At 30.4% G+C, this 25199-nt stretch overlaps 1 protein-coding gene and 1 long non-coding RNA gene across 2 annotated transcripts in view; both read left to right on the top strand.

Annotated features, from left to right (window-relative positions):
• The window catches only part of LOC111700536 (glycine receptor subunit alpha-2), a 45716-nt gene extending 31455 nt beyond the window's left edge, over positions 1–14261 (top strand). The window contains exons 9-16 of the mRNA XM_023471490.1: positions 144–217; positions 439–553; positions 7709–7806; positions 11630–11702; positions 12178–12247; positions 13327–13415; positions 13656–13742; positions 13796–14261. Coding sequence (XP_023327258.1) covers positions 144–217; positions 439–553; positions 7709–7806; positions 11630–11702; positions 12178–12247; positions 13327–13415; positions 13656–13742; positions 13796–13915 — 726 coding nt within the window. The 3' untranslated portion in view covers positions 13916–14261. The remainder of the gene's footprint in view (positions 1–143; positions 218–438; positions 554–7708; positions 7807–11629; positions 11703–12177; positions 12248–13326; positions 13416–13655; positions 13743–13795) is intronic.
• A 10409-nt stretch (positions 14262–24670) lies between these two features.
• LOC111700593 (uncharacterized) overlaps positions 24671–25199 on the top strand; it is a 3574-nt gene continuing 3045 nt past the window's right edge. Inside the window, exon 1 of the long non-coding RNA XR_002765016.1 lies at positions 24671–24793. This is a non-coding gene — a long non-coding RNA (uncharacterized LOC111700593). The remainder of the gene's footprint in view (positions 24794–25199) is intronic.

The following is a 25199-nucleotide window of genomic DNA, read 5'->3' as shown; positions in this document are numbered from 1 at the left end:
ACTGGAGTATTGAAGAATTAAATAATTATTACTCTTAAGTGTAACAATTTTAGATTGCTCTCACAAAAGAATAATGTACAAAATTTTAAAAATCTCGCATTTATCTTTATTTAGAAAAATTATTTTTAAAAAATGATTTTTAGGTTGGATCTTTTAACTACGACAATACTAAGATGGTTTTCAATGATGAGTTCATTGCTGACGAGACTAAGATTAGGTGAAGTTTTTGAAAAATTAAGTATTTTTGAATTTGTGAATACTATTTTATTACTTTTACTCTTACTATGAGATTATTGACATTTTGTATTGTGAATTGTAATTTTTATACACCTTTTCAGTTTGTCCATAAAAATGTATTACACTTTCTTTTATCTTTTTCTTTTTATGATTTTGAAGAATAATTTTCCATAAAATAAATTTTAAATTGTTATTATTAAGGTCTGTTCTCGACTACTCAATCCACATTGATAAGCTCCCAGAGGATAAGCAGAACTATATGGCCCTCACTGGTAACTTCAGTGTAGCTGGTTTTCAGCTCACACTTAAAAGAAAGGTTGGTGGAAAATTTTAACCTGAAAATTTTAAAATATATGGAAAAAAAATCTTCTATATCTCTTTTATTGAAGGTTTTGACGTAAGCTGGTAATTTGCGACCAAGGTTATTGTAAAATAAAGTATCAATTTCCAATATTGAATATTAGGGGAATTCATATATGTTATTCTTATTTGAACAGGGTAAACCACATTTTTTGTAATGAACAGTGTGCAGAGGTCTAATTGGAAAAATATCTTGTCATTGTATAAATTTATTTAAAATATGTTGAAGTCAGTTTACAGAATATCAGGTGTCCAGGCTATAAAGATAAAATGCTAACTTAGAAGGAAAAATTGTACTGAAAATTTTTTTTAAAGTCCAGAATGCATTTTTATTTATCAGAAACTACTTCAAATTTTCTTTCTGATGGATCATCAATAATATGGTCTTCTCATCATCAATGCATAAAGGAAATAAGCTAAAAACTTTTAAGTCATAAGTTTTACTTTTGGGATATTCTATTGAACCAGATTTAGACTAAAACCAGATCTTAATCAGAGATTTCTTGTACTACAAAGTATCAGTCCCTTAATAAGAGGTGTTTTATGTTATTTATTCGAATCCAGTTTGAAAGATGAGGAGGTAACAGATTAGATATAAGTAGAATTCTAGCAAAGTTGAAACTTGTTTTGGTGTGAAAACAGTGTAACGCATGGCATTTATCCTCTGGGCATGATGTTGCGTATTTGTCTTTGTTTAGGACGTAATAATACCAAAGGAATTGAGTCTTTGCCACAAACTCTGATTTTCTTATCCCTATATCTTTACAACAAAAAGTCATAGACCTTTCAAACTATGAATTATGTTATTTCAAATAATCAAAGGTTTACACCATCAGGTTGCAAAGATACAGAGATTCAAAAATTAGAGTTTGTTGCAAAAACTCAGTTCCTTTGTACTGTTGTATCAACAATGTATACTGCAAATTGTAATTAATGAAAAATGTTAATCAATGCAAATAAAAAAGATATAAAATAGTTAAAATATTAAATTAAAATACTTCAAGTTTATATATATGCTTTTTATTTTTTCGAGTTTTTAAAATTTATTCAATAATTTTGTTGTTTAATTTGGACAACCAAGAATTCTTCTTGAATAAAAAATGCCTTTGCAGCTACCAAAAAAAAATTAAATTTTATTGGTCTTCCAATCAGATAAAAACACTTTTGCTTAAAGTAGTGGATTTGAACTTTCAAAGAGCGTATGCTATTATAGATTTTAAAAGTATGCTAGATGTCTCTCTGCTTTTTCATTGTAGGAAAGTTTTCTACTACAAGCTATTTAAGCAGGAGGTTTCTACCGGTCCGTGTATCTTTTTTTATTTTATCAGTGGAGGTAGTTTAAAGGGACCGTTTACTTACTTGGGTAATTTGAGGGTAAACTATTAGCTATTTATTAGTATTAGTCTTACATTTCAAAGACAACTGTGACCTGATAAAAATACGATTTATCATTTAGAATTCCAGCGCAAAGGTATGATAGACACTATTTGATCCTTTTTGTCATGGATTAAAAAAAATGTTCAAATATTAAATCAAATTGTAGGATCTAATAGTCTATTGTAGATATCTTAATTTTTTTATTCAAAATTATTTTAAAATTGTCCATTTTCAAAATATAACTTATTTTAAACATTTGACCGTTTGCTACATTTTCTCTACTTCTCCAGAAATCCCCGTGATTTATTGAAAAGTTGGAATCTAGGAACCGGGTTGTCTGAGAGAGAAAGTCGTCTTTGTATACACGTGTTAATTATCTATATCATGTTTGAACACAATAACCTTTAATTTCTTGCTAATTCTAAAATCAAAAGTTTTATATTTTATTATTCAATGGCTAACCCCTTGATGCCATAAGCCTCGGCTTTGCAGACACAACCTCCCAGATTTGCTATGTAGACCAAGCCTCAGCCATGCAGTAAGAGCCTAAGAGCCTCCGCTATACAGAAAATGAGCCTTCGCTATACAGATACATGGAGTCCTGGGGTTCCTTCCCAGTCCCTCAGTCATTAAAATATGATAATTTTAGCTTTTATTGGGCTGTAGTTCCTGATAAAAACGTTTGAATAGTGTCTATGCAAAAGGTATCATACCTTTCCGATGGAAATCTAGACGATAAAAAGGCTTTTTCTCCAGATATAGGACGCCGAGGACTTCTAAAAAAAGAAGCTTAGAAATTACCTAACTCCAACAAGTATGATAAATACTAATTCAATATTGTTATAATATATATTTTTCTAATTAAAAACGCACAATAAGTGAAATTATAATTGTAATTTCAAATGCCTAAAAACCACCCCCCCCCCCTTTCAAAACTAAATTACCAATGGAAGTTAAAGGAAAACTAAGTAAAAAAAGGAGCAAAAGCGAGAAGAGTAGTTTGATCAGCTCTTTTACGACTAAATGTTATTATAAATGGATTTCTCTTTATTTCAAATTTCAGACATCAATTTTATTACAAAAAAAACAAACATTTTACATAAATTGTATTTTATGCAAATTTATCTTAATAAAAGAAATTTATTTGTTATTTTTCTAACGTTTGTCTTCTTCAATTTTGTTAGAGGACCCTTCAAATGTGAGTCTTGAAAAGTTTGACTAGTAAAATGTAACACACACTTTATTAATTAGGGGTCGGGGGTTGAATCCGCCCACAGTATATAATAAACAAAATTAGATAGGGTTAAAACAAGATCGATAGGGTTAATTTAACTGAGTCACTCAGAAGGATAATTAGGCGCGTTGCAGTGTCCAAGGCCACACAAATTAACAGTGAAATAAAATAAAAGACTAAATTATTGCGAAACTTTAAAGTATGTAGTCTTGATTTTTGTGTAACTAGCCTTAGAGGGCGCTTCGCGCCCATCTTCTAAATTAATTGTGAACATGTTCTCTTTGTGTACATCGTAAAACAAAACAAAAATAATTCGCGGATTTTCACAAAAAATTTTGCGGATTTTCAAAATTTTAAAAAATTTAATGACGATCGAATTTTGATGGAGACAAATATTTAAAATTTTAATCATTCATAAACCTTCCCTGGGGTCCCTAGATGTCCCACAAAAAATTTGGGCCCGATCGGTTCAGCCGTTTTGACGTTTATTGGATACAAACAAACAAACAGACAAACAAACAGACAAGCCAAATTTATATATAGATGTGTATTGATATAAAGTTTAAGCTAAAAAGAAAATTCTACTGTTTTGACCAAACCAGTGTGCTAGCTAGGAGAGCTAGTTAGGAGGAACGTTGTTTGTGTTCAATAAAGTGTTCGTAAAGAATTTTACACATATTAAAAGATGTTACTTCAGTCTGAAGACAAGACTACACTGTAAATTGTAGACAAAGGAAAAAGGAAAAACAAAAAAATTTTACTTACATGCAACAGTTTTGAAACAATTAATTACATATTTAAAAATAAATCAAAGATAAATAATAATAACATGTAAGAAAACAAAATGAAAGCAGCCTATAATTAAAAATGTTCTTTTCTTTCGCTCCTATAACATTTCGTGAGATAAGAAAGATTTTTGGTTCGATCGCTAAAGGTCATTAAATGTGCTAAATGCTTCTTTCACTCGTATACATCTACAGAAATAAAAACCATAGTTTCTATATCCATATATTTAATATTAGTAAAAATTGATGTTATAAGATTTTATTGATAAAATGGAATATTTTTCCACAAATGATGAAATTCTGAAAGTTTCTTTAGGAAGGATTTTTGTTTAGCAATTTGTTCACTTAAATATTCTTAGATGTTTTTCCCATTTCTTAGAAGTTCCTCCCTGAGCGTTTTAACTACTTACAAAACATTATTTCAGTAGTAGCTCAAAAGCTAACCTTTTCTTTTTGCATTAAACATAGTTCAAGAAAACTTTAGTTTTTTTAGAAACCTTATTTATTACTATTAACACTTCATTTACCGGTAACTTGGGCTTTTAGACATATTTGGTGCGGCTAATATTGACGCTGGTTTTAAAATTATACGTGCATAGGAGGGTTAACATTGACTTAATTATTTTCGGCTCATTTACTTTAATTTTCTAATTCATATATTTTTGCAACCCAATGCAGGCACATAATATGAATATTAATAATTATGAAATATCAAAGATTTACACCATGAGGTTGGAATAAGGAAAATTTGAGTTTGTGGCAAAATCTCTATTCCTTTCAAATCTAAATGAAAATTTTTGTAATGCACGATTAACTTTACACAGATATTTCACACACATGTATTGAACAAATTATTGGACTTGGAAAAGTTTGAGTGTTTTATCAGTTTTATTTCATATTTTTTTCATTCATTCAAAAGTTTGGTTTTCTCTCAAAATTTTAACTTATTTCAATTCTATTTTATGACAAAAATTATTACCTGAGTTTGTATTTGTATAAAAAAAAATAAAGAAACGATTCACATTATGTTCGTTAAAATGGATAATCGTGTGACCGCCACTGTTTTTTTCCGCAGAACAGAATAGTGTAAAAACTGTTTTAACACATTGAAATGGAATTTCTAGATTTTAATCTAAATTATTATACGTTTTAAACCTTTATTCACTTAAAGCTTTAACTGGACCCAACACTTTGATTTCCTGTGTTCAACTTGGCCAAGTTCATGAATTAGTAGCTTTGTTCTTGTTAATGTTGATAGAAAATCTCCACAACAAAATGCGATCTCGTCAGGAGTTTGTCTTTTCAGGAGTTTGTCTTTCCGGAGTTTGTCTTTCAGGAGTTTGTCTTTCAGGAGTTTGTCACGGCGCCATTCAGCTTTATAAAGATTAGCAATCACCTTTATTTCTAATGATTATTTAAAAAATAATGAAAGTTTATAAGTCTACATTTTGATAAAGAGATTGAGTCTTTGCCTCAAACTCAAATTTTCTAATCCCTATTTATTGACAACTTGATGGTGTAAACCTTTGATTTTTCAAATTCATAGTATTTGGTCTATTAGTGTATTCATAGTTTGAATTATCTAAGCTCTACGACAATTAGTTGCACAGATATATGGATTGGAAACTCAGAGTTTGTGAAAAAGACTTATAGATATCTTATAGATTCCTTTTAATCGTAATTTCACGGGACCTTATATGTGAAAACCAAGTGTTTAACAATTAAAAGCCTTTTCATATATTAATGAGGATAGGACCAACAAACTTGACCAGTGAAAGGTTTTAAAGGTACCGTTGTTAATCGGGCATTGTTATTTTTGCATAGAGAGTCACTTGAAGTTACGTTCACAGTCCCTTTAATATTTGCCCTTCTAACCAGGAAAGTTTTCTTTTCTGACTTATGTGTTAACCTAATGTTAACTTAATATCTTTGCATAAAAGTAACGTTTTTCTTTTGATTAACCAGAGCATCAATATTCAATAAAGGAATTGAGTCTTTGTAACAAACTCTGGTTTTCTAATCCCTTATATCTTTTCAACCCAGTGCAGTAAACCTTTAATATTTCAAGCTATGAAATTTGTTAGATTAAATAATCTAAGTTTGAAATATCAAAGGTTTACAACAACCGGTTGCAGAGATATTGGCTTTAGAAAATTTGAATTTGTGGCAAAAACTCAGATCCTTTAAAGAAAAATATGTCTTAAATACAACATCGTGTTTTAATTAGTTCAATTGCTTTATCAAAAATAAAACTGTTCTATATCTATGTTTATATCTTAGGGATGGGAATTTCATTAAAATTCCCAAATATCAAGTGAGGGAAGAGTTATGCACGCTCTGGTCTCTATACCAATTTAATCAAGTGCAAGATTGCAACAGTCCGACTCTGTTATTTTTGCATAGCTTTAGTAATTCATTATCTAATTTCTTAATTTAAAATTGCAATTTCGCCAAAAATCAAACAATACTTCCATGTTTCATATTCTTGCAAAATTTTTCGTACTTACGGAGAGTTAATATTTAAAATGCTGAAATATCTGGTTTAATTTTTGTCGCGTAATTTCGCATTATGAAATTCCAACTAAAAACAATAAAAAAGAATTAGCGAATTAGCTGTGGTAATCTTAAAGTAAATTGAAGCAGAAGTTAAATTCTTACACTTAAAAAATATTTAAAAAAATATAGATGAATACTTTATCAAGATGTATAATATTATTAGAGAAAATCTGGAATAGATATGCATTTGTTGTTTAACTATAGTAAACTTTAAGCTTGGGCTGACATATTACTGTCTATCTTGAACTGTAATGTTGGGGATATTGACTCCATTTGACATTAGTTTCAATTAGACCAGTTTGTTGCACTACTTTAAATTAAAAACTAAACACAAATTTCTCTATTAAATAGGTTTAATTTAGACTTATTTTTATATTTTTCTAAAGTGTTCTTTCAAAAGGAATCTTAATTACACGAGAACGGTATTTTTAATTACTTCAAATTGAGAAAACGGATTAAAACAGATTTATCGGAACATTTGAATTTCTTTTTCGAGAATCTTAATAGAAAATAAAGACTAGAAAAATGAAATGAACACTTACCTCAAAGTCTAATCTATATATAAATTTAGCAAGTTTAGTATCTACAAAACGTAAACTTTTGTGTGGCAACTCACAAGACCTCCGATGGAGGTTTATATTTGTTTGAAATTGATCAATGTTTACGATTTTTACAAGTCAAACAATGTAAACAAAAAATCTGCGATTAATATTGTTTCAAAAAAGATCAAAGAATGACGGATTGAAGATTCTTGAATTTTTCAAACTAAAATTCTGTAAAGTCAAAAAGTTTAAAGAATCAACGAATTACATCTTCGGGTTGCAAAGATTTGGGATCGAAAAGTTAGAGGTTGAGGCAAGAGAGTTTAGTATTTATTATAATTTTGCAACTTTATGATGTAAACATTTGATATTCAAACTTACATTATTTGATCTAACATAATTCATAGTTTGAAATATTAAAGGTCTACGACATTGGGTTGCAACGATATTGAAATAAGAAAATCAGAGTTTGGGGCAAAAACTCAATTCCTTTATTTAATTAAAAGAACGAATTGAGAATGTACTGCAGATGCCCTGATATCTTTATTAAATGCTGTGCTGCAGAAATGTTTTAAAAACTTCTTCTGATTGTTATTGTGTAATTTTTTTTTTCTCAGGTGTCCCACTACATAATCACCTGCTACCTTCCCTCAGGAATGTTTGTTATTGTATCCTGGATCAGTTTCCTAATTCCACCAGATATAGTTCCTGGAAGGTAGGTTATATGTAGTATTTTATAATGCAGTATTTTCAGACGATATAAATTGACCTCCTTGGAAGGACCTCATTAATTTAATAGTATACAATATTTACTGCAGCGCTGGGCGGCCCAAAATTGGCTTAATTTACCTTCACGCACCTCTGACCATTTTGTAAAAGTCTGACCCCGTTAACCTTGTTGCACCGGCTAGTCCTATTGAGTGTTTGCTTTGTAAACCAAATGTCCGGGCGATACAGTACAAACTGGGGCCGGAAAGGTTGTCCCGGCTCGGAAACTCAAGTGTACTACGGCTGCCCGTGCCTTATCCAACCAAAACTAATAATATAACATACATATTATATTTGCGAATATTTTTTTGGAGGTTGCTAGGCATACCAGATAAGAAATTTTTAGTAAATGAGTTAACACACAATTATTCAAAGTTTGCAATTTCTCATGCTAGAATTGATGAGAATTTTGCCAATTACCTTTTTAAGCTAAAGTTGGAAATAATTATTGCATAGTTTTCACAAAAAAAGCATCATTGAGTTAGTGAGGTAAAATCAAAGGCACACGTCAAGGTCGATCTAGTTTTGAAAATTTAATTTCAGAACACGAACAGAATTAGTTTTATATATATTATTTTGTGACATATTATTAAAGAACAAGCCTGGCAATGAAGGTTTAATTAACATCACGTATTAAACATTTCTGCTTTTCCAATTTAATTTCATGTTTAAATTTCATTACTTTAGGTTAAAAGAAACAACATTTAAATTAAAATTTTTAAAATTTGAATTTCTGTTTACAGTCTGCTTTCTTGACTTTTACTGAAAACTCAAATTTTTTATTCAAATATCTTTGTATCCTGATGCATCTTCAGGTTTCAAAAATATATGGATTGGAACATTTGAGTTTGTTGCAAAAACTCAGTTTCATGAATTTTGTGTTTATAAAATATTTTTATCTTTACTGTTTCAATACCATCAATCATACCAGGATATATTTGATATTTATATTTATTCTGAATAAGATATTTCAAATACATTTAGAAATCGTATATTCTTTTATGAATAAGAATTCTTCTACAATATTAGATCCAAGTTTAAACTTTATATTTCTGTATGATCTCCAAGCACAAGAAAAGTTTCCTTTTGGATCATTGAATTTCACGCCTTCTTTCTCATTTATTGTTGGAAACTTGATGATAAATCGGTTTTTACTATTTCAAGGTTTTCCTAAAAAAATCCCAATCCGAAAGTTATTTCATTAAAAGACTGTGTCGACTTTGAAGTGTCACAACGCCTGCAGCCTTGGCCTTTAATTTTACCTCATCATCCCAGTTGTATCCTTTTTTTGTATCCCTAGTAGGGTTTCCAGCGAAAAAGGAAAAAATGTTACCATTTTTTCGCATTTCGTTCGCTTGCGAAAAATGCGAAAAAACTAATGAGAAACTTTTTGCGAAAAAATACGGAATTTAAAAAAAAAGCTAAATTTTTGCGAAATTTCATCAAAAAAGACAAATATTTGAGATTTAAGAACAACTAGGAGAAAAACAATTCATAGATTTGCTTGCAAATTTTTAATACTTTCTGAACCGTTAGAATCTCTTTTATGAATCACAATATTTTCGCGAAAAGTTTATGAAATACGAACAAAAACCCTAATGCATGTGCATTATAACGATTACTCACACAGAAATGAGGGACCGAATTTTATTAATTTGAGCTGGTCGCTGAGCCACCAACCGCCGGTTCAAATCTTGAATCACCGACTCAAATCCTCATGAATCTTTAAATCGGTGGTTCGAATTAGAACTGGGAGTAAGTAGTTTAGCGACCAGTTCAAATTTATTAAATTCGGTCCCTGAGTTATGCGTGAGAGCTTGCATATTTTGGTTCAAAGTCCCGTAATTATTATTAAAAAATATTACTTCTCACAAGCAGTTAAGTTGTTCGATATAAAAATGAAATAAACAAGATGCTTGGTCTGTTGTTTGTGTGTCGTCTACAAACACACACGAATATGAACATAAATCTTGATCCTGATATTTGCTGTATGAATATATATCTTTGTCTACTGCACAATGGCAAATATATGATAATTTTCAAGGGATTGTCCGTGACTCCATTTTTCACATCAATTCACTAGACTTGGTTTATTTCTCACAAACTATATATGTTCAGAACGCTAGGAACGTGATTTGCCCAACATATCGCAACAAACTCTACTTTCCCATCTTTATAATCTTTTAAATTAAACTATTCTAAACTGATGAAAATCTGTCCCAGACAAGAACCATAGATACATTGTATGAATTATTACATGTTAGGACAAAAGTTAAGAAACTTTAAAGGAGATATAAATCAACTTTGATTTACGACTTAGAAATCTGAATAAGCACCGGACACTAAGAAGTTAGAAAAGAAAGAAAAATTACAAAAATTAACACAAAAACTGAATAAAGCCACAAAAAAACTTCTCCAAAAATTGTATCATTTGTTTATGATTTAACTTAGAAGACAGTCGTAAAAGGTAAGCTATAAAAAGCCGATTCATTTAATTTTTCTTACCCAGGAAAATATTAGCAGACAAAATAAACAGTCCCTGTAAGTAAGCGACCCTCCAGGCAAAAAAGGGCATTGCCCGATTTACAACGGTACCCTTAAATGGTTTTTCAGATCAAGTATGAATTAGAAATTCATGTTTTTGTTTTTTGAACTGTTTATTTTTATTTTCGGTTTCACTGCGAAAGTGACTTGCACAATGCACATACTGGCCAAACTAAAGCCTCGGAGATATCGTAGGAATTAATCACTTTTCGAGTCAATTAAACGACGATATCTTCCACATTTTGTATCAGATTAAGGTTTAAAGGGTATTGTTGTGAATCTAGCATTCTTATTTTTGCATGGAGGGTCACGTGAAATTAAGTACAAGTCCCTTCAAGAAATTAAGAATCAAGAATTAAATTTAATTGCATATGCAAATTTATGTTTAATGCAATTGCAATGTCCAGAATGGCGGTGTAACTGTAACTACAAAATGCACTGAACGTGTTGCACTTGCACCCAAATATTTTTTCTTCTTTTTTTCCTTTGCAGCAATTCAAAACAATCATTTGATTACTAGGAAGTTTAATTATTGTTTAAAAATTACCAATTATCTAAAAGTGTTCATGTTTTAAATAAACAGACTTTTATATTTTAAAACGGCTGCAAAAGAAATATATGATTTAGTTCTCCTATTGAACAACTAGATCCTTTTAGTAAATGGGTTTGCTTTTGAGAAAGGACCCATTAAACTGTTTGCTTTAATCTTGTCATTGTCATATTGTAGAAGGAGTCGATTATTGAAAGTTTTCAAAGGCAAATTCATCTAAATTGTGCTTTTAATCCAGGCTCAAAGAAGCGTTTTATCTATGTATCAATCTGTATAAGATTGTAGGAATGATAAGATAATTATAATGGAAATAATGACTAGAATTCTATAATTCAACAATTAACGCGTAAAGGACCTCTTGAAAATAAGTGTTTCAACAAACAAAATTAAATGAAACAAAAAATAAGAAAACTCAACATCAAACGACTGGGAATTTAATTGAAGTAAAGGTTGACAATCATCATCTTAAACCTTTGTCAGAAGTTCGTTCTGCATTTAGGGTTTGTTTAATAATCTAAATGCATTAAAACTTTTTAGCAGATTTGAAGACTACATATTTATATCAGCCTTTTCAAAGAGTCCCAATCAAGGTTTCAGAAAATATCATGATCTATCTTTAATTGTAACTCTTAAAATATTTCAGAATTTATTTTAATGATTTTATAAATATTTTTAGAATGACCCTGTTAATTACTGTGTTTCTGGTTTTAGTAAACATATTCAATACTATAACCACAAATATTCCCAAGGTATAAAATCCAAATCTTATTGTTCAAAGGAATTGACTTTTTGCCACAAACTCTGATTTTATGATCCCTATATCTTTGGAACCCAATGTCGTAAATCTTTGATATTTCAAACTTATATTATTTGGTCTAACAGAATTCATAGTTTGAAATATCTAAGGTCTACGACATTGGAATACGAAGATATAGGATTTAGAAAAATAGAGTTTGTGGCAATTCCTTTGTTCACATTTGTCGTTTAAATTTTTTCTAAGTCTTGGTTTCTTTTCTAAGTAAAACCTCTAGATATATTCTTTCTTTCAGAGGTTCCTTTAAAATCTGGAAAATACTTGATTAGAACTTTTGCGTATGGGCTTTTAACACAAATTTTTATTATTTTGTTTTGAGGTTTAATAAAAAAGTAAATTTTTGTTTCATTCATCGCTCGCTTATTAATAATTATAATTTAAAATAGATACATTTCTTGTGCATATTTCAGGCCGAAGGACTGACTGCAATCGAAGCCTGGGTTATAGTTTGCGTTCTCTTTGTATTTGGAGCCCTTGTAGGTACAAACAATTTTCTAATACATAAATTTAAATTTGTTTATGTAACATTAATTTATTTTAGTTTAAGATTTTTTACTTAAAGGGAGTATTCGAGAAAAAATTGTGGTATAGGCTGATTGACCACTACTAATGGTATAGGCTGATTGACCACTACTAATGGTATAGGCTGATTGACCACTACCAATGGTTATAGGCTGATCGACCACTACTAATTTTACTTTTATCTGTTGCTTGCGTATATAAGGAGAAAATAGTGAAAACCGTCTTATACTCAAGAGCGTAGAGTCCAAATAAATTCACAGAGTTGCATTATTCAACTCAGATCTAATAATTTAATTAAATTTAAAATTAATTTTCAGATATTCCAACCTATAAATTTCGAATTCAATTCGATGCATTCGTTTTCCTCAAGGTCAAAAGTGTTAACGGTATTCAGTTCACTTTACGCCAAAAAAGATTTGTGAAATTAAATGTCAATATCGGTATCAACAATTTTTAGAAATTCGAAGCTTTTCATCTTTTTTTTGGCAAGTTTACCTTTTCATAAAAGTGTCTAATTTTGACTCGTAAATCCTAACATATTAAGATAAGTAGCTCTAACACTGAATATCTTAAAACAATATGTATCTATTTGTGAATGTTTTTCTCATAGATAAATAAATAAACATAGATAGCTTATGTACGCAAAATCACCAAAAATTGTAAAGTCCGCGAATTCATACTTCTAGGGGTCAAAGTGTACTTCAATGATAAGCGGGGTGGTTTAGTGTTTTAATGGATTTTATAATAGTGTAAAATAACTCCGGGAATGGAACTATTTAAACAACAATATTTCACTGAGCAATCATATTGACGAGAACTGAAGAAGGACATGAGAAGGACTAAACTAACTTAAATTTCTCTCTACAGAACTCATGTACACCACAAGTACTCAATGACATAAGAACAGCCAATGTTCACAACTGACCTAGTTAATCTATATAATAGGAATATCTTTAAAACATCTCTGTACATTTATATCTTTCAAGATGAAAAATGTCGTCTTATGCACAATCTATCTTTATCTATGGTTTTTCTAGAGTATGCTGGAATATTATTGAAAATGAAAGTTCAACTCTCTATGAAACCAAAGAAAAATATGACAAGATGCGAGAGTGTAGACAGTCAGGTTATCTTGATTTCATCTTTTTTCTTTCTTACAGATGGGATAATACAAATTTGGTATTAATTATTCAAAAACAATTTTTATTCATAATTTTGAAAATGCAAACCAATATTATCAAAATATTGCTCTGAATATTTTTATATTTTTAATAATGCTTTTGTGAGGGAATACAAATTTGTAACAATTTATCTTTTTTATCTATTCTTTGATCCATGAAACATGAATTATAAATAAATTTTATAGATAATTTTACACCCATTGGCTCCTGAAAATGGAACGAATGGGGATGAGAAGAGTGGAAAAAAGAAAAAGAAAAGGCCGAAGACTAGGGTAAGTTGTATTGTATAATATTATCTAAAAAGTGAATAATTTATATGTTTCAGGCAGAAGAGAAGCTAGGAACTGCTCGACTCGATTTAACCTTCTTAGTAATATTTCCTTGTCTTTTTCTTTTATTCAATATTGCTTACTGGTTGTCTTTCCTCTATATATTACCGGAATAAACAACAAATCTATTCCCTGTAACATTATTCACTACTCAAATATTAGGTCTTTTAGATTTATCAAATCGTACAAAATATCTTATCCTTTTATGTTTTTCCTTGACCAAATATTGGTTAACTCACATTGAGAACTAAATCTAATGTGTACATCCAAGAAAAAGCAATGCAAAAACAAAAATTGGCTTGGTTTGTAGGTTACCTAGCTTTATGCGCTAATAGAAAAGCACATTTCAGCTTCTCCTACGGTCAGCTTTAGTGCCAGAACTTTTGTAAATGATCTTAACCCTATTCCTGCTGGGGGGGGGGTCAATTTGACCCCCCCCCCTGTAGGTTTTTTTTACATAACTCAAAAAATATTGGTCTGAGGCTGTTGAAATTATTTAACTTTTCCTACATACCCGAAGCCCTCCCTTTAGGCCTAAAACCAGGCTTTAATACTAACTGCCTGAGTCCTCACGTACACTGCCTGAATGACTGCTTTTTCCTGTAACAAACTAAATCTTTGTTTTGACCCACTTCCACTTTTCAGATTTTGATAAAATTTAGCTTTTTGGAAAGCCTTTGACATAAGGAAACGAATTGCACAAGTTTTGCGAAAAAAGTGCAATATTTTTGCAAACAACCTGTCAAAGGAAATTTGCAAATTTTTAGTTTTTCTTGATTAAAAATCAGGTTATTTAAAATTTTGCAAACATTTTTGCATATTTGAAATGGCATGGTCAAGGGCTTTTCAAAAATGTATAATTTTTCATTTGTTGGACAAATTTTGTTTTTACAAACATTTTTACTATATAACTGGATTTTGCGAGAAAAAAATTTTAATTTTTGCAAATTTTCAATTTTTTTTGCAGATTTTAAAAGTAGAGCACAAGAGCTTTCTTAATAATTATGGGTCGATTTTGTAGAAAATAGTAAAATCATGATTGTAAGAGATGTATTGAAAACTCTATCTCTAAATCTGACCATTGGAGAAACCTAAGTGATCTTTTTGTATATAATTCTTTATGCGCATAGAGCCGAACCACCTACAAACCAAGCCAATTTATTTTTCTTGAATGTACACATTAAGTTTAGTTCTCGATGTGAATTAACCAATATATGGTCAAGGAAAAACATAAAATGATCAGATTTTAAAGAAAGTAAAGTGTCAATAAATTTTAAGAAGGCTGTATGGATGACTTATTAATATATTTACTTTATGTTTTTAGAATGCTAATTCTCTTCTAGCAATTCATAAATCTATCGGCAATGAATTTATTAAAAACCAAAATCAGCTAGAAAATATGTAAAGGAATCGGGTTTCTCAAATAAGTTTAAAAGAAACATTAAATATCTATCAAACTTGTGCTAATAGTCTCAAACTAATTGATTTTCTATGTGCACATGATAACATAATAACACGCTTCCTTTGATTTGTTATGCAATTTGTAATAATTCCCCCTTCTACTGTTCACAAATAAATAAATAAATGTTATAATACTAGACATCATTTCTCATGTAAATCTATAAATTGTATTATTGTTCGCCAATAAGATGGCTGTGTCGTGAATTATTGTTTTTTTTATATCACATGATATATGTAAATAATAATTCATCTTTTCTATTAATATCTTGAAAAGTTAACTTAAAAATACTAATATCGGATTTTAGATTTTGGAGAGATTTAAAATAGCTCAATTGCCAATAGATATGAACAATTATTATTTCTTGCATCATCATTAACAACCTGGAGTCTACCCTTTAATAATTCTGCTAATATTAAATGAATAATTGAATACTCCGGTTGAAAAGAAAGAGTAATCATTTCTGTTCAAACAAAAATTTTCATAAACATAAATTAAGAAAAGTAAGTTTTGAATTTTGTTTTCAGAAGCATACACGGTTGTAGAATTATTATTTGAAATATTTTCTGTTAAATTTCTAACATACAACTAATGGATCAAAATACATTGCTTAAAATAAGAAAGGTCTATATGAAATCAAATAAATATTTATATGTAAGTTTTAATTCACGGATAAAGAAGTATTTTCAATAAAATATAATAAATATATATCTTTAATATATTCTAAATTTATTCAAGTAGTCATAATTATCATAGCCTCCAATATTTAATAAAATGTACATAGTTTAACAAAAATATTAAATAAACTGTATTTTTAAATGCTGTGTTTTTTTGGTTTCAATGTGTATGTGACAAAAAAATATTATCTTTGCCTAAAATTCATCTTTATTATAAAGCTTGAATAACTTTATGAATTTTCTGAGAAGAATAGGGTTTTTACTTTTCAATTTGAGTTTGGGAAAGTTGTGTGGTACTGTGGGAAAGTTTCATTCTCCAGCACTCATTTTCTTCACAAGCCTGTAAAATATTAAAAATGAATTTCTACCGTTTAACTATGGCCTCAATAAAACAAAACAAAAATAATTATTTTATAGTCACAACTTTTTAATGCAAGATGGAACAAACAAGGAAACTTGAATTTGATTTGAATTTTGAGAAACACTGTCTTTAAAGAAAAAATAAATTCTGGAAAAGTATCGATTGATATTTTAATAAAGTATTATGCATTCCAGTATCCATTCTTTCCAATGAACCTTAACATATAGAATATTATGGCTGATCGCGTTTATGCATTAACTTTCAGCTTATATGTGTAAAGATATTACAGATTATATAGACAAGACAAGAGAAAATTGTCCCAAATCTTGTTCACTTTATCTTGACTTTTCTAAGGACTGCACACTCTATGGTTATAATTCACAAAATGTAAAAAATAACTTTCTTTTTATCGTACAAGGTGTGTTCAATTCAATAAGTTTTGCGACAAAAAATGTTAAAGGTACTTCTAGACGTCTCAGCCCTGTATTTTTTTTTCAAAGCTTATTGTATCTGCACCCTGTTGTCTTTTACCAACGAACTTCATTCATTAACTTTTTATTTTTGTAATCCACCTTTTCCTGGAGGTTGTTTATCTCATTTGTCAGAGCATGTTTTTAATACCAACCAGAGAAAAAAGACACTTGGGATGCTTGATAAGCAAAAAATTTGTGCCTACAACTTTCCAATTTCAAAGCAGACACTTTTGGTATGATTCAAAATTTATTAGAGGATAATAATATGGACAATGCAATAGCCTGTAATGAAATATGCTACCATGATCAATACAATCTTTATTATCTATGTTTCGTTATCTATTTTATCTATGTTTATGTTGACCCTGACCGGCCATTCCGGTCAGTTGTATTAACCTGTATTAATATGTTAGTAATGTATGAGTCATTGATTTAAACAGACGTGCATAGAGCCTTGAGTTTTTGCAAGAGATATAGAGACTTGAGTTTTGGCTAGAGATAGAGTAAGTGAGACTGAAATTAGACTAAGAGTCAAGTAATCTCGGGACCTACAGGGTGTCCCACATCATATTAGACCGTCAACGGGTCTAAATTGCGATTTTCGGGACTAATAAGAAAATTTAATTCGAATGAATCAATTTGAAAAATAACATAAGGCTTATATAAGAATTTTCTTGCGGAAAATGATAAGTTCTTCGAGTATTAAGGGTTTATTTTGTCGTTAAAAATTTGAGATAATCTAATATGATATGGGACGCTCTGTAGATTTATTACAAACCAGTTTACAAGTGGACTGAAAGGAAAAAAAGTGTAATGGCGAGTGTTGGCAAAACGAGGAATGTATGAGCAGGAAAAATCAACAAAACCCCCACAAACAATCAACACAATTGAAACAAGAGGGAAGGCCAAGCGGCCATGAACCCCGTGGAAAAGTCTCCGAAACCCTGCAGAAACAGTCTCCGAACCCCGTGGAAAATCTCCAAACCCTGTAAGGAGCAAAAAATGTGTTATTCTGGGGGAAATCGCATGATTTTTGAATTTTTTTCAACATATGGCACAGGATCAAACAAAAGTATTACTAATAAATGCAATTTTGATCTTATTCACGGCCCTAGTATATGTTTATTTTGTATTCCTGTTTTAAGCTTAAACTTTAAAATGGACCTACGCAACAACGCACAATGTTTTTAGTATTTCAATGATATTTTTCATGAAAATGCAATAACATGTTTTAACGTAGTCCACCACTTTTTTAATTCCCGTCATCAAAGGGCAGTTTTACTCCATAATATCATTTTTTACTGTCTCCCCTTNTTCTTTAACTTGATTATTATATTTATTGAGTCCATATGTCGAGAAGATTGGAAAATTATTGCTAATTTACAAGTAATATTTATATTTGATAACGTTTTTTTCAAAAAACCTCCTCCACGGGGTTCGGAGACTCTCCACGGGGTTCGGAGACCATTCCACAGGGTTCGGAGATTTTCCACGGGGTTCATGGCTTCTTGGCCTTCCCTCCCTAAACAAATTCGCAAGGCTTCTTAGTTGATGATTTTTGATGAGTTTGACTTATGCTATGTTGATGCTGAAAACAAAGTTGTAAAGCAAGATTTAAAAGGTACAACAATTGGGATAACATTTTATTAAATGAGTTCCTAAGAAAAGATGCTAATTTGTTTGCTGAAATGTAGATTAAAACTATAAAAGCCTTAATGGACCCTTTCTATAATAAAGGCTTACCCTCCTTTGACTTTTTAAGGTTGCCCGACCTATAGAGCACGCTTAAATGGATTATTCTTTAAAGGGACCGTTTACTTATTTGGGTAATTTCAGGGTAAACTAAACAGCCTATTCGCTCTTGATTCGTAATAGTCTTACTTTTCAAAGACAACTGTGGCCGGAAAAAAGGCCGATTTTTCGTTCAGAATTTGAGCGGAAAGTGACGGTTCCTCTTTATTGACACTATTTGATTTTTTTTCAGTAACAACAGCCCAATAAAATTTAAATTTATCATATTGTAATGTCATTATGTGTTGGTATTATGTACTAAAATATGAAAACTTTTGATATTTGAGTTAGCAAGAAATTTACGTTTTACGTGATTTTATAAGTTACTATTTAAACTATTTGCTTTTAAACATCAATTAGACTTAAGGATTTACATATATGTCGTCTTCTTCTTCCGCAGTTTTCTCTAAATGAAATTACTTTGAGACATGACAGCAAGAATTTATGTTTTATGATAATTCATAGCAAATAGGTTGTCAAGTACTTGACAATCTATTTGATTCATAGTAGTAACTTTAAACCATGCGCACATTCTAGTATTATCTAGTATTAGTATTATCTAGTATTAGTATTATCTAGTGTTAGTATTATCTAGTATTAGTATTATCTAGTATTAGTATTATCTAGTATTAGTATTATCTAGTATTAGTATTATCTAGTATTAGTATTATCTAGTACTACTTACTGGTTTTATCCTTTACATGAGTTTAAGATTTTTCTAACGTTTTTCCAGAACCTTTTCCGGGAAATTTCGGATCAATTTTTCCGTAAACCGGAATTTTCCAGAACAATATTCCGGAACGTTCCTAAATTACGAAACAGGGTTCTGGAAATTTCCGGTTTACGGATAACAATTACAGAACCTTTTCCATAATGGAAATTGAACAAAATTCCATATCACTTACGTACGTAAACCGTATTCTAGAATTCCTATGGAAACCATAGCTGAAACGTCTAGAAGTACCTGTAAACAAATTTCGCAAAAAATTTTGAACATCCCTTGTATGAATGTATCTTTGCTTAGTTTCTACTCCCTAAATCTTTGCGCCGAGTGGTGTAAACCTTTGATATTTCAAACTTAAAATATTTTACCAAAATAATTAAAATTTTGAAATCTACAATATTTGGTTGCAAAGATAAAGGGTAACAAATATCAGAGTTTGTTGCAAAAATTTAATTCCTTTAACGAGAATTAAAATGTACTTTAAAAGAAAAAATATCTTTTGATTAAAAAAGAACAATTCAACAATATCCGTCCTTCAACAATGGAATATTCTAGGACTCTCGGATGCATATTTACAAAGTTGTACAGTTTGTAAAAATAACAACACTCAACACAAATACAGTACATTTCGGAACATTTTCACATTAAATGTTTTCAATCAATAGCCTTGAGAATTCAGAAAGATAATAATATTTTTCTAAACTAACCATAGTAGAATACAATTTCTACAATAACTCTTCCCCCCCCCCCCCCCCCCCCCGAGTTGCGCCTCTGTATTGTCCTTGACGAAAGGTTATTTTTCTTCACATTTGTTTCGCCTAGTTCTAACATGTTCTCATCTCAACTCTCTTTCTAGCTTTAAATCTGTTCTGATTTCTGTTAACCTCTTTATTTTTTCCTTTCTTTTATTTCTGATATCTTTGTCACATATTTTCAACATGCTATTCTTTTATCTTTATAAATTTCTTGTCTTCTTATTTTTCCTCATTTCTTCTTATTGTCCACTCTTCTTCTTCTTCTTCTTTTCTCTCTTTTTACCTTTTAAATAAAAAATGAATTTTTTTCCTGGGCTCTTATCTCTTTTAACATGAGCTTGAGTCGAATTTTACAGAATTTGCAGAAACTGTATAAAAGACGACATGAAATTCAGCTGGAATCTGATTGATTTGTACTCAAGAGATTATACAACTCCCAGTTTCAAATATATATTTTTAAAATCTTTTATATAAAATACATAATTTTGTATTAAAAAATAAGTGTTTCATTCTTCAGGATACTAATTTGGCAAAGAGAATAGATTATACTTAGAGTGGAATTTAAACAATCCCTTGGTATGAGTTTTTTCAGTCCCTTGCAGTCTGTAAGGCCGGGGGTTCAAATTGTACAATTCATATAAATGTGATCACAAATTATATGCAGTGCATGACACTAATACAGTATGATTCCTGGACATATCCATTCAAATTTCTTTGTTTTATAAAGTTGTTTAATAACTTTAAACGTGTTTATTCGCTATTGGTGAATTAAAATCATTATTTTATTTACCATTAAAATGTAAAAATCGTCGTTTTGGTGAGCAAAATATTATCTCTGTGTCTGCACTTTTCAAGGATTTCCGATCTTTTATTTAAAGGAAAATTTGAAATTTGCTATCATCAGCTGCTGAAAACCCGAGCCTTGAAAAAAGAAAAACCTAAGCTGCAGTTGATTTTTACTAAACTCAATTTTTTTAAACACCCGGGTCTTCACTTGAGCTTTACTTGGGTCTAAGCAGACGCAAAGACCGGGTTTTACTCGGGTTTAAGCTTTTAAAATCTCATAGTTTACAAGATTTTATGGCAGAATTGTATGATATGCCTTTGGCTAAGACAGACCAGTTTTTCTCAAATGAAGCATTTTTGTTTTTATTTCCCGGTTGTGTTTTGAAAGACTGGCGCTCAGCTGTTGTTTTTTGACCCAGGACCTGTTTCTGATATCTTTATATAATTTACTTTAACAGACATTCTCCGCGTAGAGGGCAAGATTGTACAACTTTTCTGCAATTACAGTTGGGTGCAGTTGTTCTTAGAGTATCTACTTGATGTTCTCGTAATATCTGCAGGAGCCAATATAAGAAACACATGATTTGAAGTTTTATTGTATCTACAACATGTTTCATGCTATGATTATAAATTATTTATAATTCATTTTTATATATAATTTATATTTATCAGTTGGGGTACTCTAACACATTCTCGTCCTTAACCCCGAGCATAAGGGGGTTTTGGGCGTTTTTTTGCCTTATAGAAAGCGAGCATTAGGCTTAATGCTCGTTTTCTATAAGCCAAAAAACGAGTATTAGGCTTAATGAGGGGAGGAAGGTCAACCACAATAATTTCTCGTCCAAGCCACATTCTCCTCATTTTCTCGTCCGATCCACCTCGGAATCCTCGTTCCTTCGATTATTTTGTGCTAAAAAGTTTCCAATTCTTGATTCTATTTTTTAAAAATCTGGCCACGTTACGGCATAACATATGGATGGACTTTAGTATTGCAATGATTATATCATGTTGGAGTTTTCAAACCCATGAGAATGATGACAAACTTTATTTAGGTAAAACTTAAATCTCTTCTGCCTCCGTAATAGGTAACCTTCGTGATATAAAATAAATAGCAAAATATTCGGCATACCTCTGCCTGTAAGTTTCCACATGGAACCACCAGGAAAAAATCTATGGTTTTCATTATAGTTAACAAAAAAGATTGACGTTCTAGCTCAAGACCTTTCAATTCTCATAAAGGACTTGAGCTATAGATATAGTTTTCTGTCCATAAAAAGGACTTGTTTGTAAGAATTTGAAGGACTTAAGCTATATGGTTTTAATTATAAAAAAGGACTTAAACTAATTTTTTTTTTAAATGTAAAGGACATAAGCAATAATTTTCAAATGATTTAAAGGACTTTAAAACCAAAAAGCAATATTTTTTGAACTTTTAAAGCTATGTCTTTTTAAGAATTCAAAGTACTTGAGCCATAATATTTCTGATGATTTAAAGCAATTTTTTTAAGTAAAAAGGACTTGAGCTTAAATGTTCTATATAAAAAAGGTTTTGAGCTTTTTAAAATATAACTAGCAATAGAACTGAAAGGCTTCTTATCTTGCCCCTTAAGCTTACAAAACAAAAATAATTTTTTTAATGATATGAAATGTAATAAAGCGATATAAATGAACAGTTTTATTGGGCTTAAAAAGACTTCAGTTTTATGATATGAAATAATTTTTACTGTTAAACTTGCATTTAGGTTGAACTAAAAAAAGAACTTGTTATTGATATCCTGGACCTTTTACAGCTTACAATTTCAAGGCAATTATCGGTTTTCAAATCTGATTTACACATTATGTTGTACATTATCAATTATGAATTTAATAAATAAGATGAAACAAATTTTGTGTACACAGCTGTTTTTTTTGTGGCCATACAATTGATTTATATTTTAGATACATATAGACAGATAAATATATTTTATATATATTTTTTAGAAATAAATATAAGAAAGTTATTTATTTTATATTTAAGGATCAAGTCTGATATCCGGCTGAGACGAACCCTGGTAACCATGAACTTTTTTTGCCATGATTTATCCTTACATGTATTTTTATGGATCTGTTATTGCTAACATAACTTTTATAACTAAAATTGTTTTAGAAACTAAGATCGTTTTCTGATAATATGCATGTTTTTTACGGCTCAGCTACATTTTGCCTAGTCACAATTTGCCTAGTCACATTTTGCCTAGTCACATTTTGCCTAGTCACATTTTGCCTAGTCACATTTTGCCTAGGTAACAGTTTGCCTAGGTAACATTTTGCCTAGTAACATTTTGCCCAGGGTAACATTTTGCCCAGAGTAACAAAAGAGCGAATTTTTTGCCTAGTCAATAATTTTTTCACAAAGAAATTTTCATCAATCCGAGATTTTTTTTCAATAATCCGAGATTTTTTTTTTAAATCCGCAAATTTTTTGGCAAAAACTTCGCAAATTTTTGAAAATCATTCAGTTTCCTTTAACTCAATCAGAAGGAGAGACACATTGAAAATGGCTCCAATGATAACTGCAGGGCTTACCAGGCGGGGTAAGCCCAACTACAGAGATAAGAATAACTTCTATTATGTTTTCAATGGGGAGAGGGCAGAGACCAAGAATTGGCGCTGTTCCCAGAGATCATGCACTGCAACCCTAACAACGAGGATATCTACTGGAAACCTGGTAGGGGATGTACTCCCAACTCATGGCCATACCAACAAGCTGCTGAAGACGAAAGCTAAGACCACAGAAAAGGCTGTGATTGAGAAATATGCCAATGTTCAAGGAAAGCAGAGATCAAAGGACTCCAGACAGAGGGTGAAATTTGTTGTAGAAGCTTTCCATACCATGCCGAAAGCTGATTATATCCAAACCCTTGCACATGACCAGCAGAAGATAAATAATGATAAATAAAATGTATTTAAAAAAAATATATATATATATCTGATACATAACCATATTTTATCTTTTGTAGAGTGACAGGAATGTTAAAATTGCTGTACAGAATACAATTCAATTCATTAATTTTAATTCATTAAAATTTATTGGTTAAACTTAAAAAAAATGTTTAATTCTTGACAAAATTTGTTTTTTTTATAAAAAATTATTGACTAGGCAAAAAACATGCTCTTGCGTTACCTAGGCAAAATGTTACCCTAGGCAAAATGTTACTAGGCAAACTTGAACTAGGCAAAAAGTTACCTAGGCAAAATGTTACCTAGGCAAAAGTGAACTAGGCAAATGTGACTAGGCAAAATGTGACTAGGCAAATTGTGACTAGGCATAATGTAGCTGAGCCTTTTTTACATTTACGTAATGTGAGTTGTAACACGACGTAAAGAAAAAGGGGAAGTTTACAATTAATTTCTTTGAGATGTTTAAACATGTTATAGCTTGGTGGTGTGCCATATGTTGATAATTACCCGAGCTGTCAGTATATTTTGCTTAGTTTACTATAGTTGTAAACATATTGCTGAAAATCTTCACACCATTTTTAAGATGTCTGCTATCTTCTTTAATTTTTTTCTTTAAATAAAACTGCGCTACAACTCATCTTTTAAAGGGGGAATATTCACAAATATCAAAGGTTTTGAAATCTTCTACTTAAAGTGGTTCAAAAGTATTGATACTCTCTGGAAAACTACAGTAAAACTAATTTTTGTTCGTGAGGGTTAACAGTTTAAAATAAAAGTTGTAATCGTCTTAACATTGTTTTTTTTTATTTAAGAGTATAAACAATGTGTTATATTGTCAAATTCGTAAAATATTCACAAAATCCTGAAATTTGACGAGAAACCAGTGTTTTCTTACAACAATTTTAGATTCTTCGACTGAAAGATGACGCAATGGTGGGAGCTTTTTTGATTAGAAACTTTGGGGTTTCCTAATTTCTACATTTTGTAGGTTGGATGCAACCATGTTGCAAGTCGGATGCACATATTTTGTAAGTCGGATTCACAATTTTTGTTGGTCGGATGCATACATGCATACATTTTGTCTTGATTAGAATATGTTCTGCTACAAGATCACCCATATATGTTCAGTGAATTCTCCTTTTTCTTCATTATTTGAATTAAACCTAAATAATATCTATTTATGTCATTGTAATGAGTATTATTAAGTGCGAAAAAGTTTTTGCCGGGATTTTTATTTTGATCGAAAACAAACTAGAAAAATAAAAAATAACAGCAAAATCTTTTAGGGACGCATGATACCCATTTCAATAACATATATAGTTTTATTCAGTTTTACTCAAATTATTTAAAAAAAGGTCGATAACAGGGGCGTACGAGGGCTTTTGTTTAGGGGGGGGCAGAATTTGCGCGCGTAAGCGCGCAAACAAAAATTTG

Source organism: Eurytemora carolleeae, unplaced genomic scaffold, assembly GCF_000591075.1.
Source record: "Eurytemora carolleeae unplaced genomic scaffold, Eaff_2.0 scaffold88, whole genome shotgun sequence".
In the NCBI taxonomy this organism is placed as follows: domain Eukaryota; kingdom Metazoa; phylum Arthropoda; class Copepoda; order Calanoida; family Temoridae; genus Eurytemora; species Eurytemora carolleeae.
The sequence above is the reverse complement of the archived record's forward strand: the minus strand, read 5'-3'. Positions and strand labels throughout refer to the sequence as shown.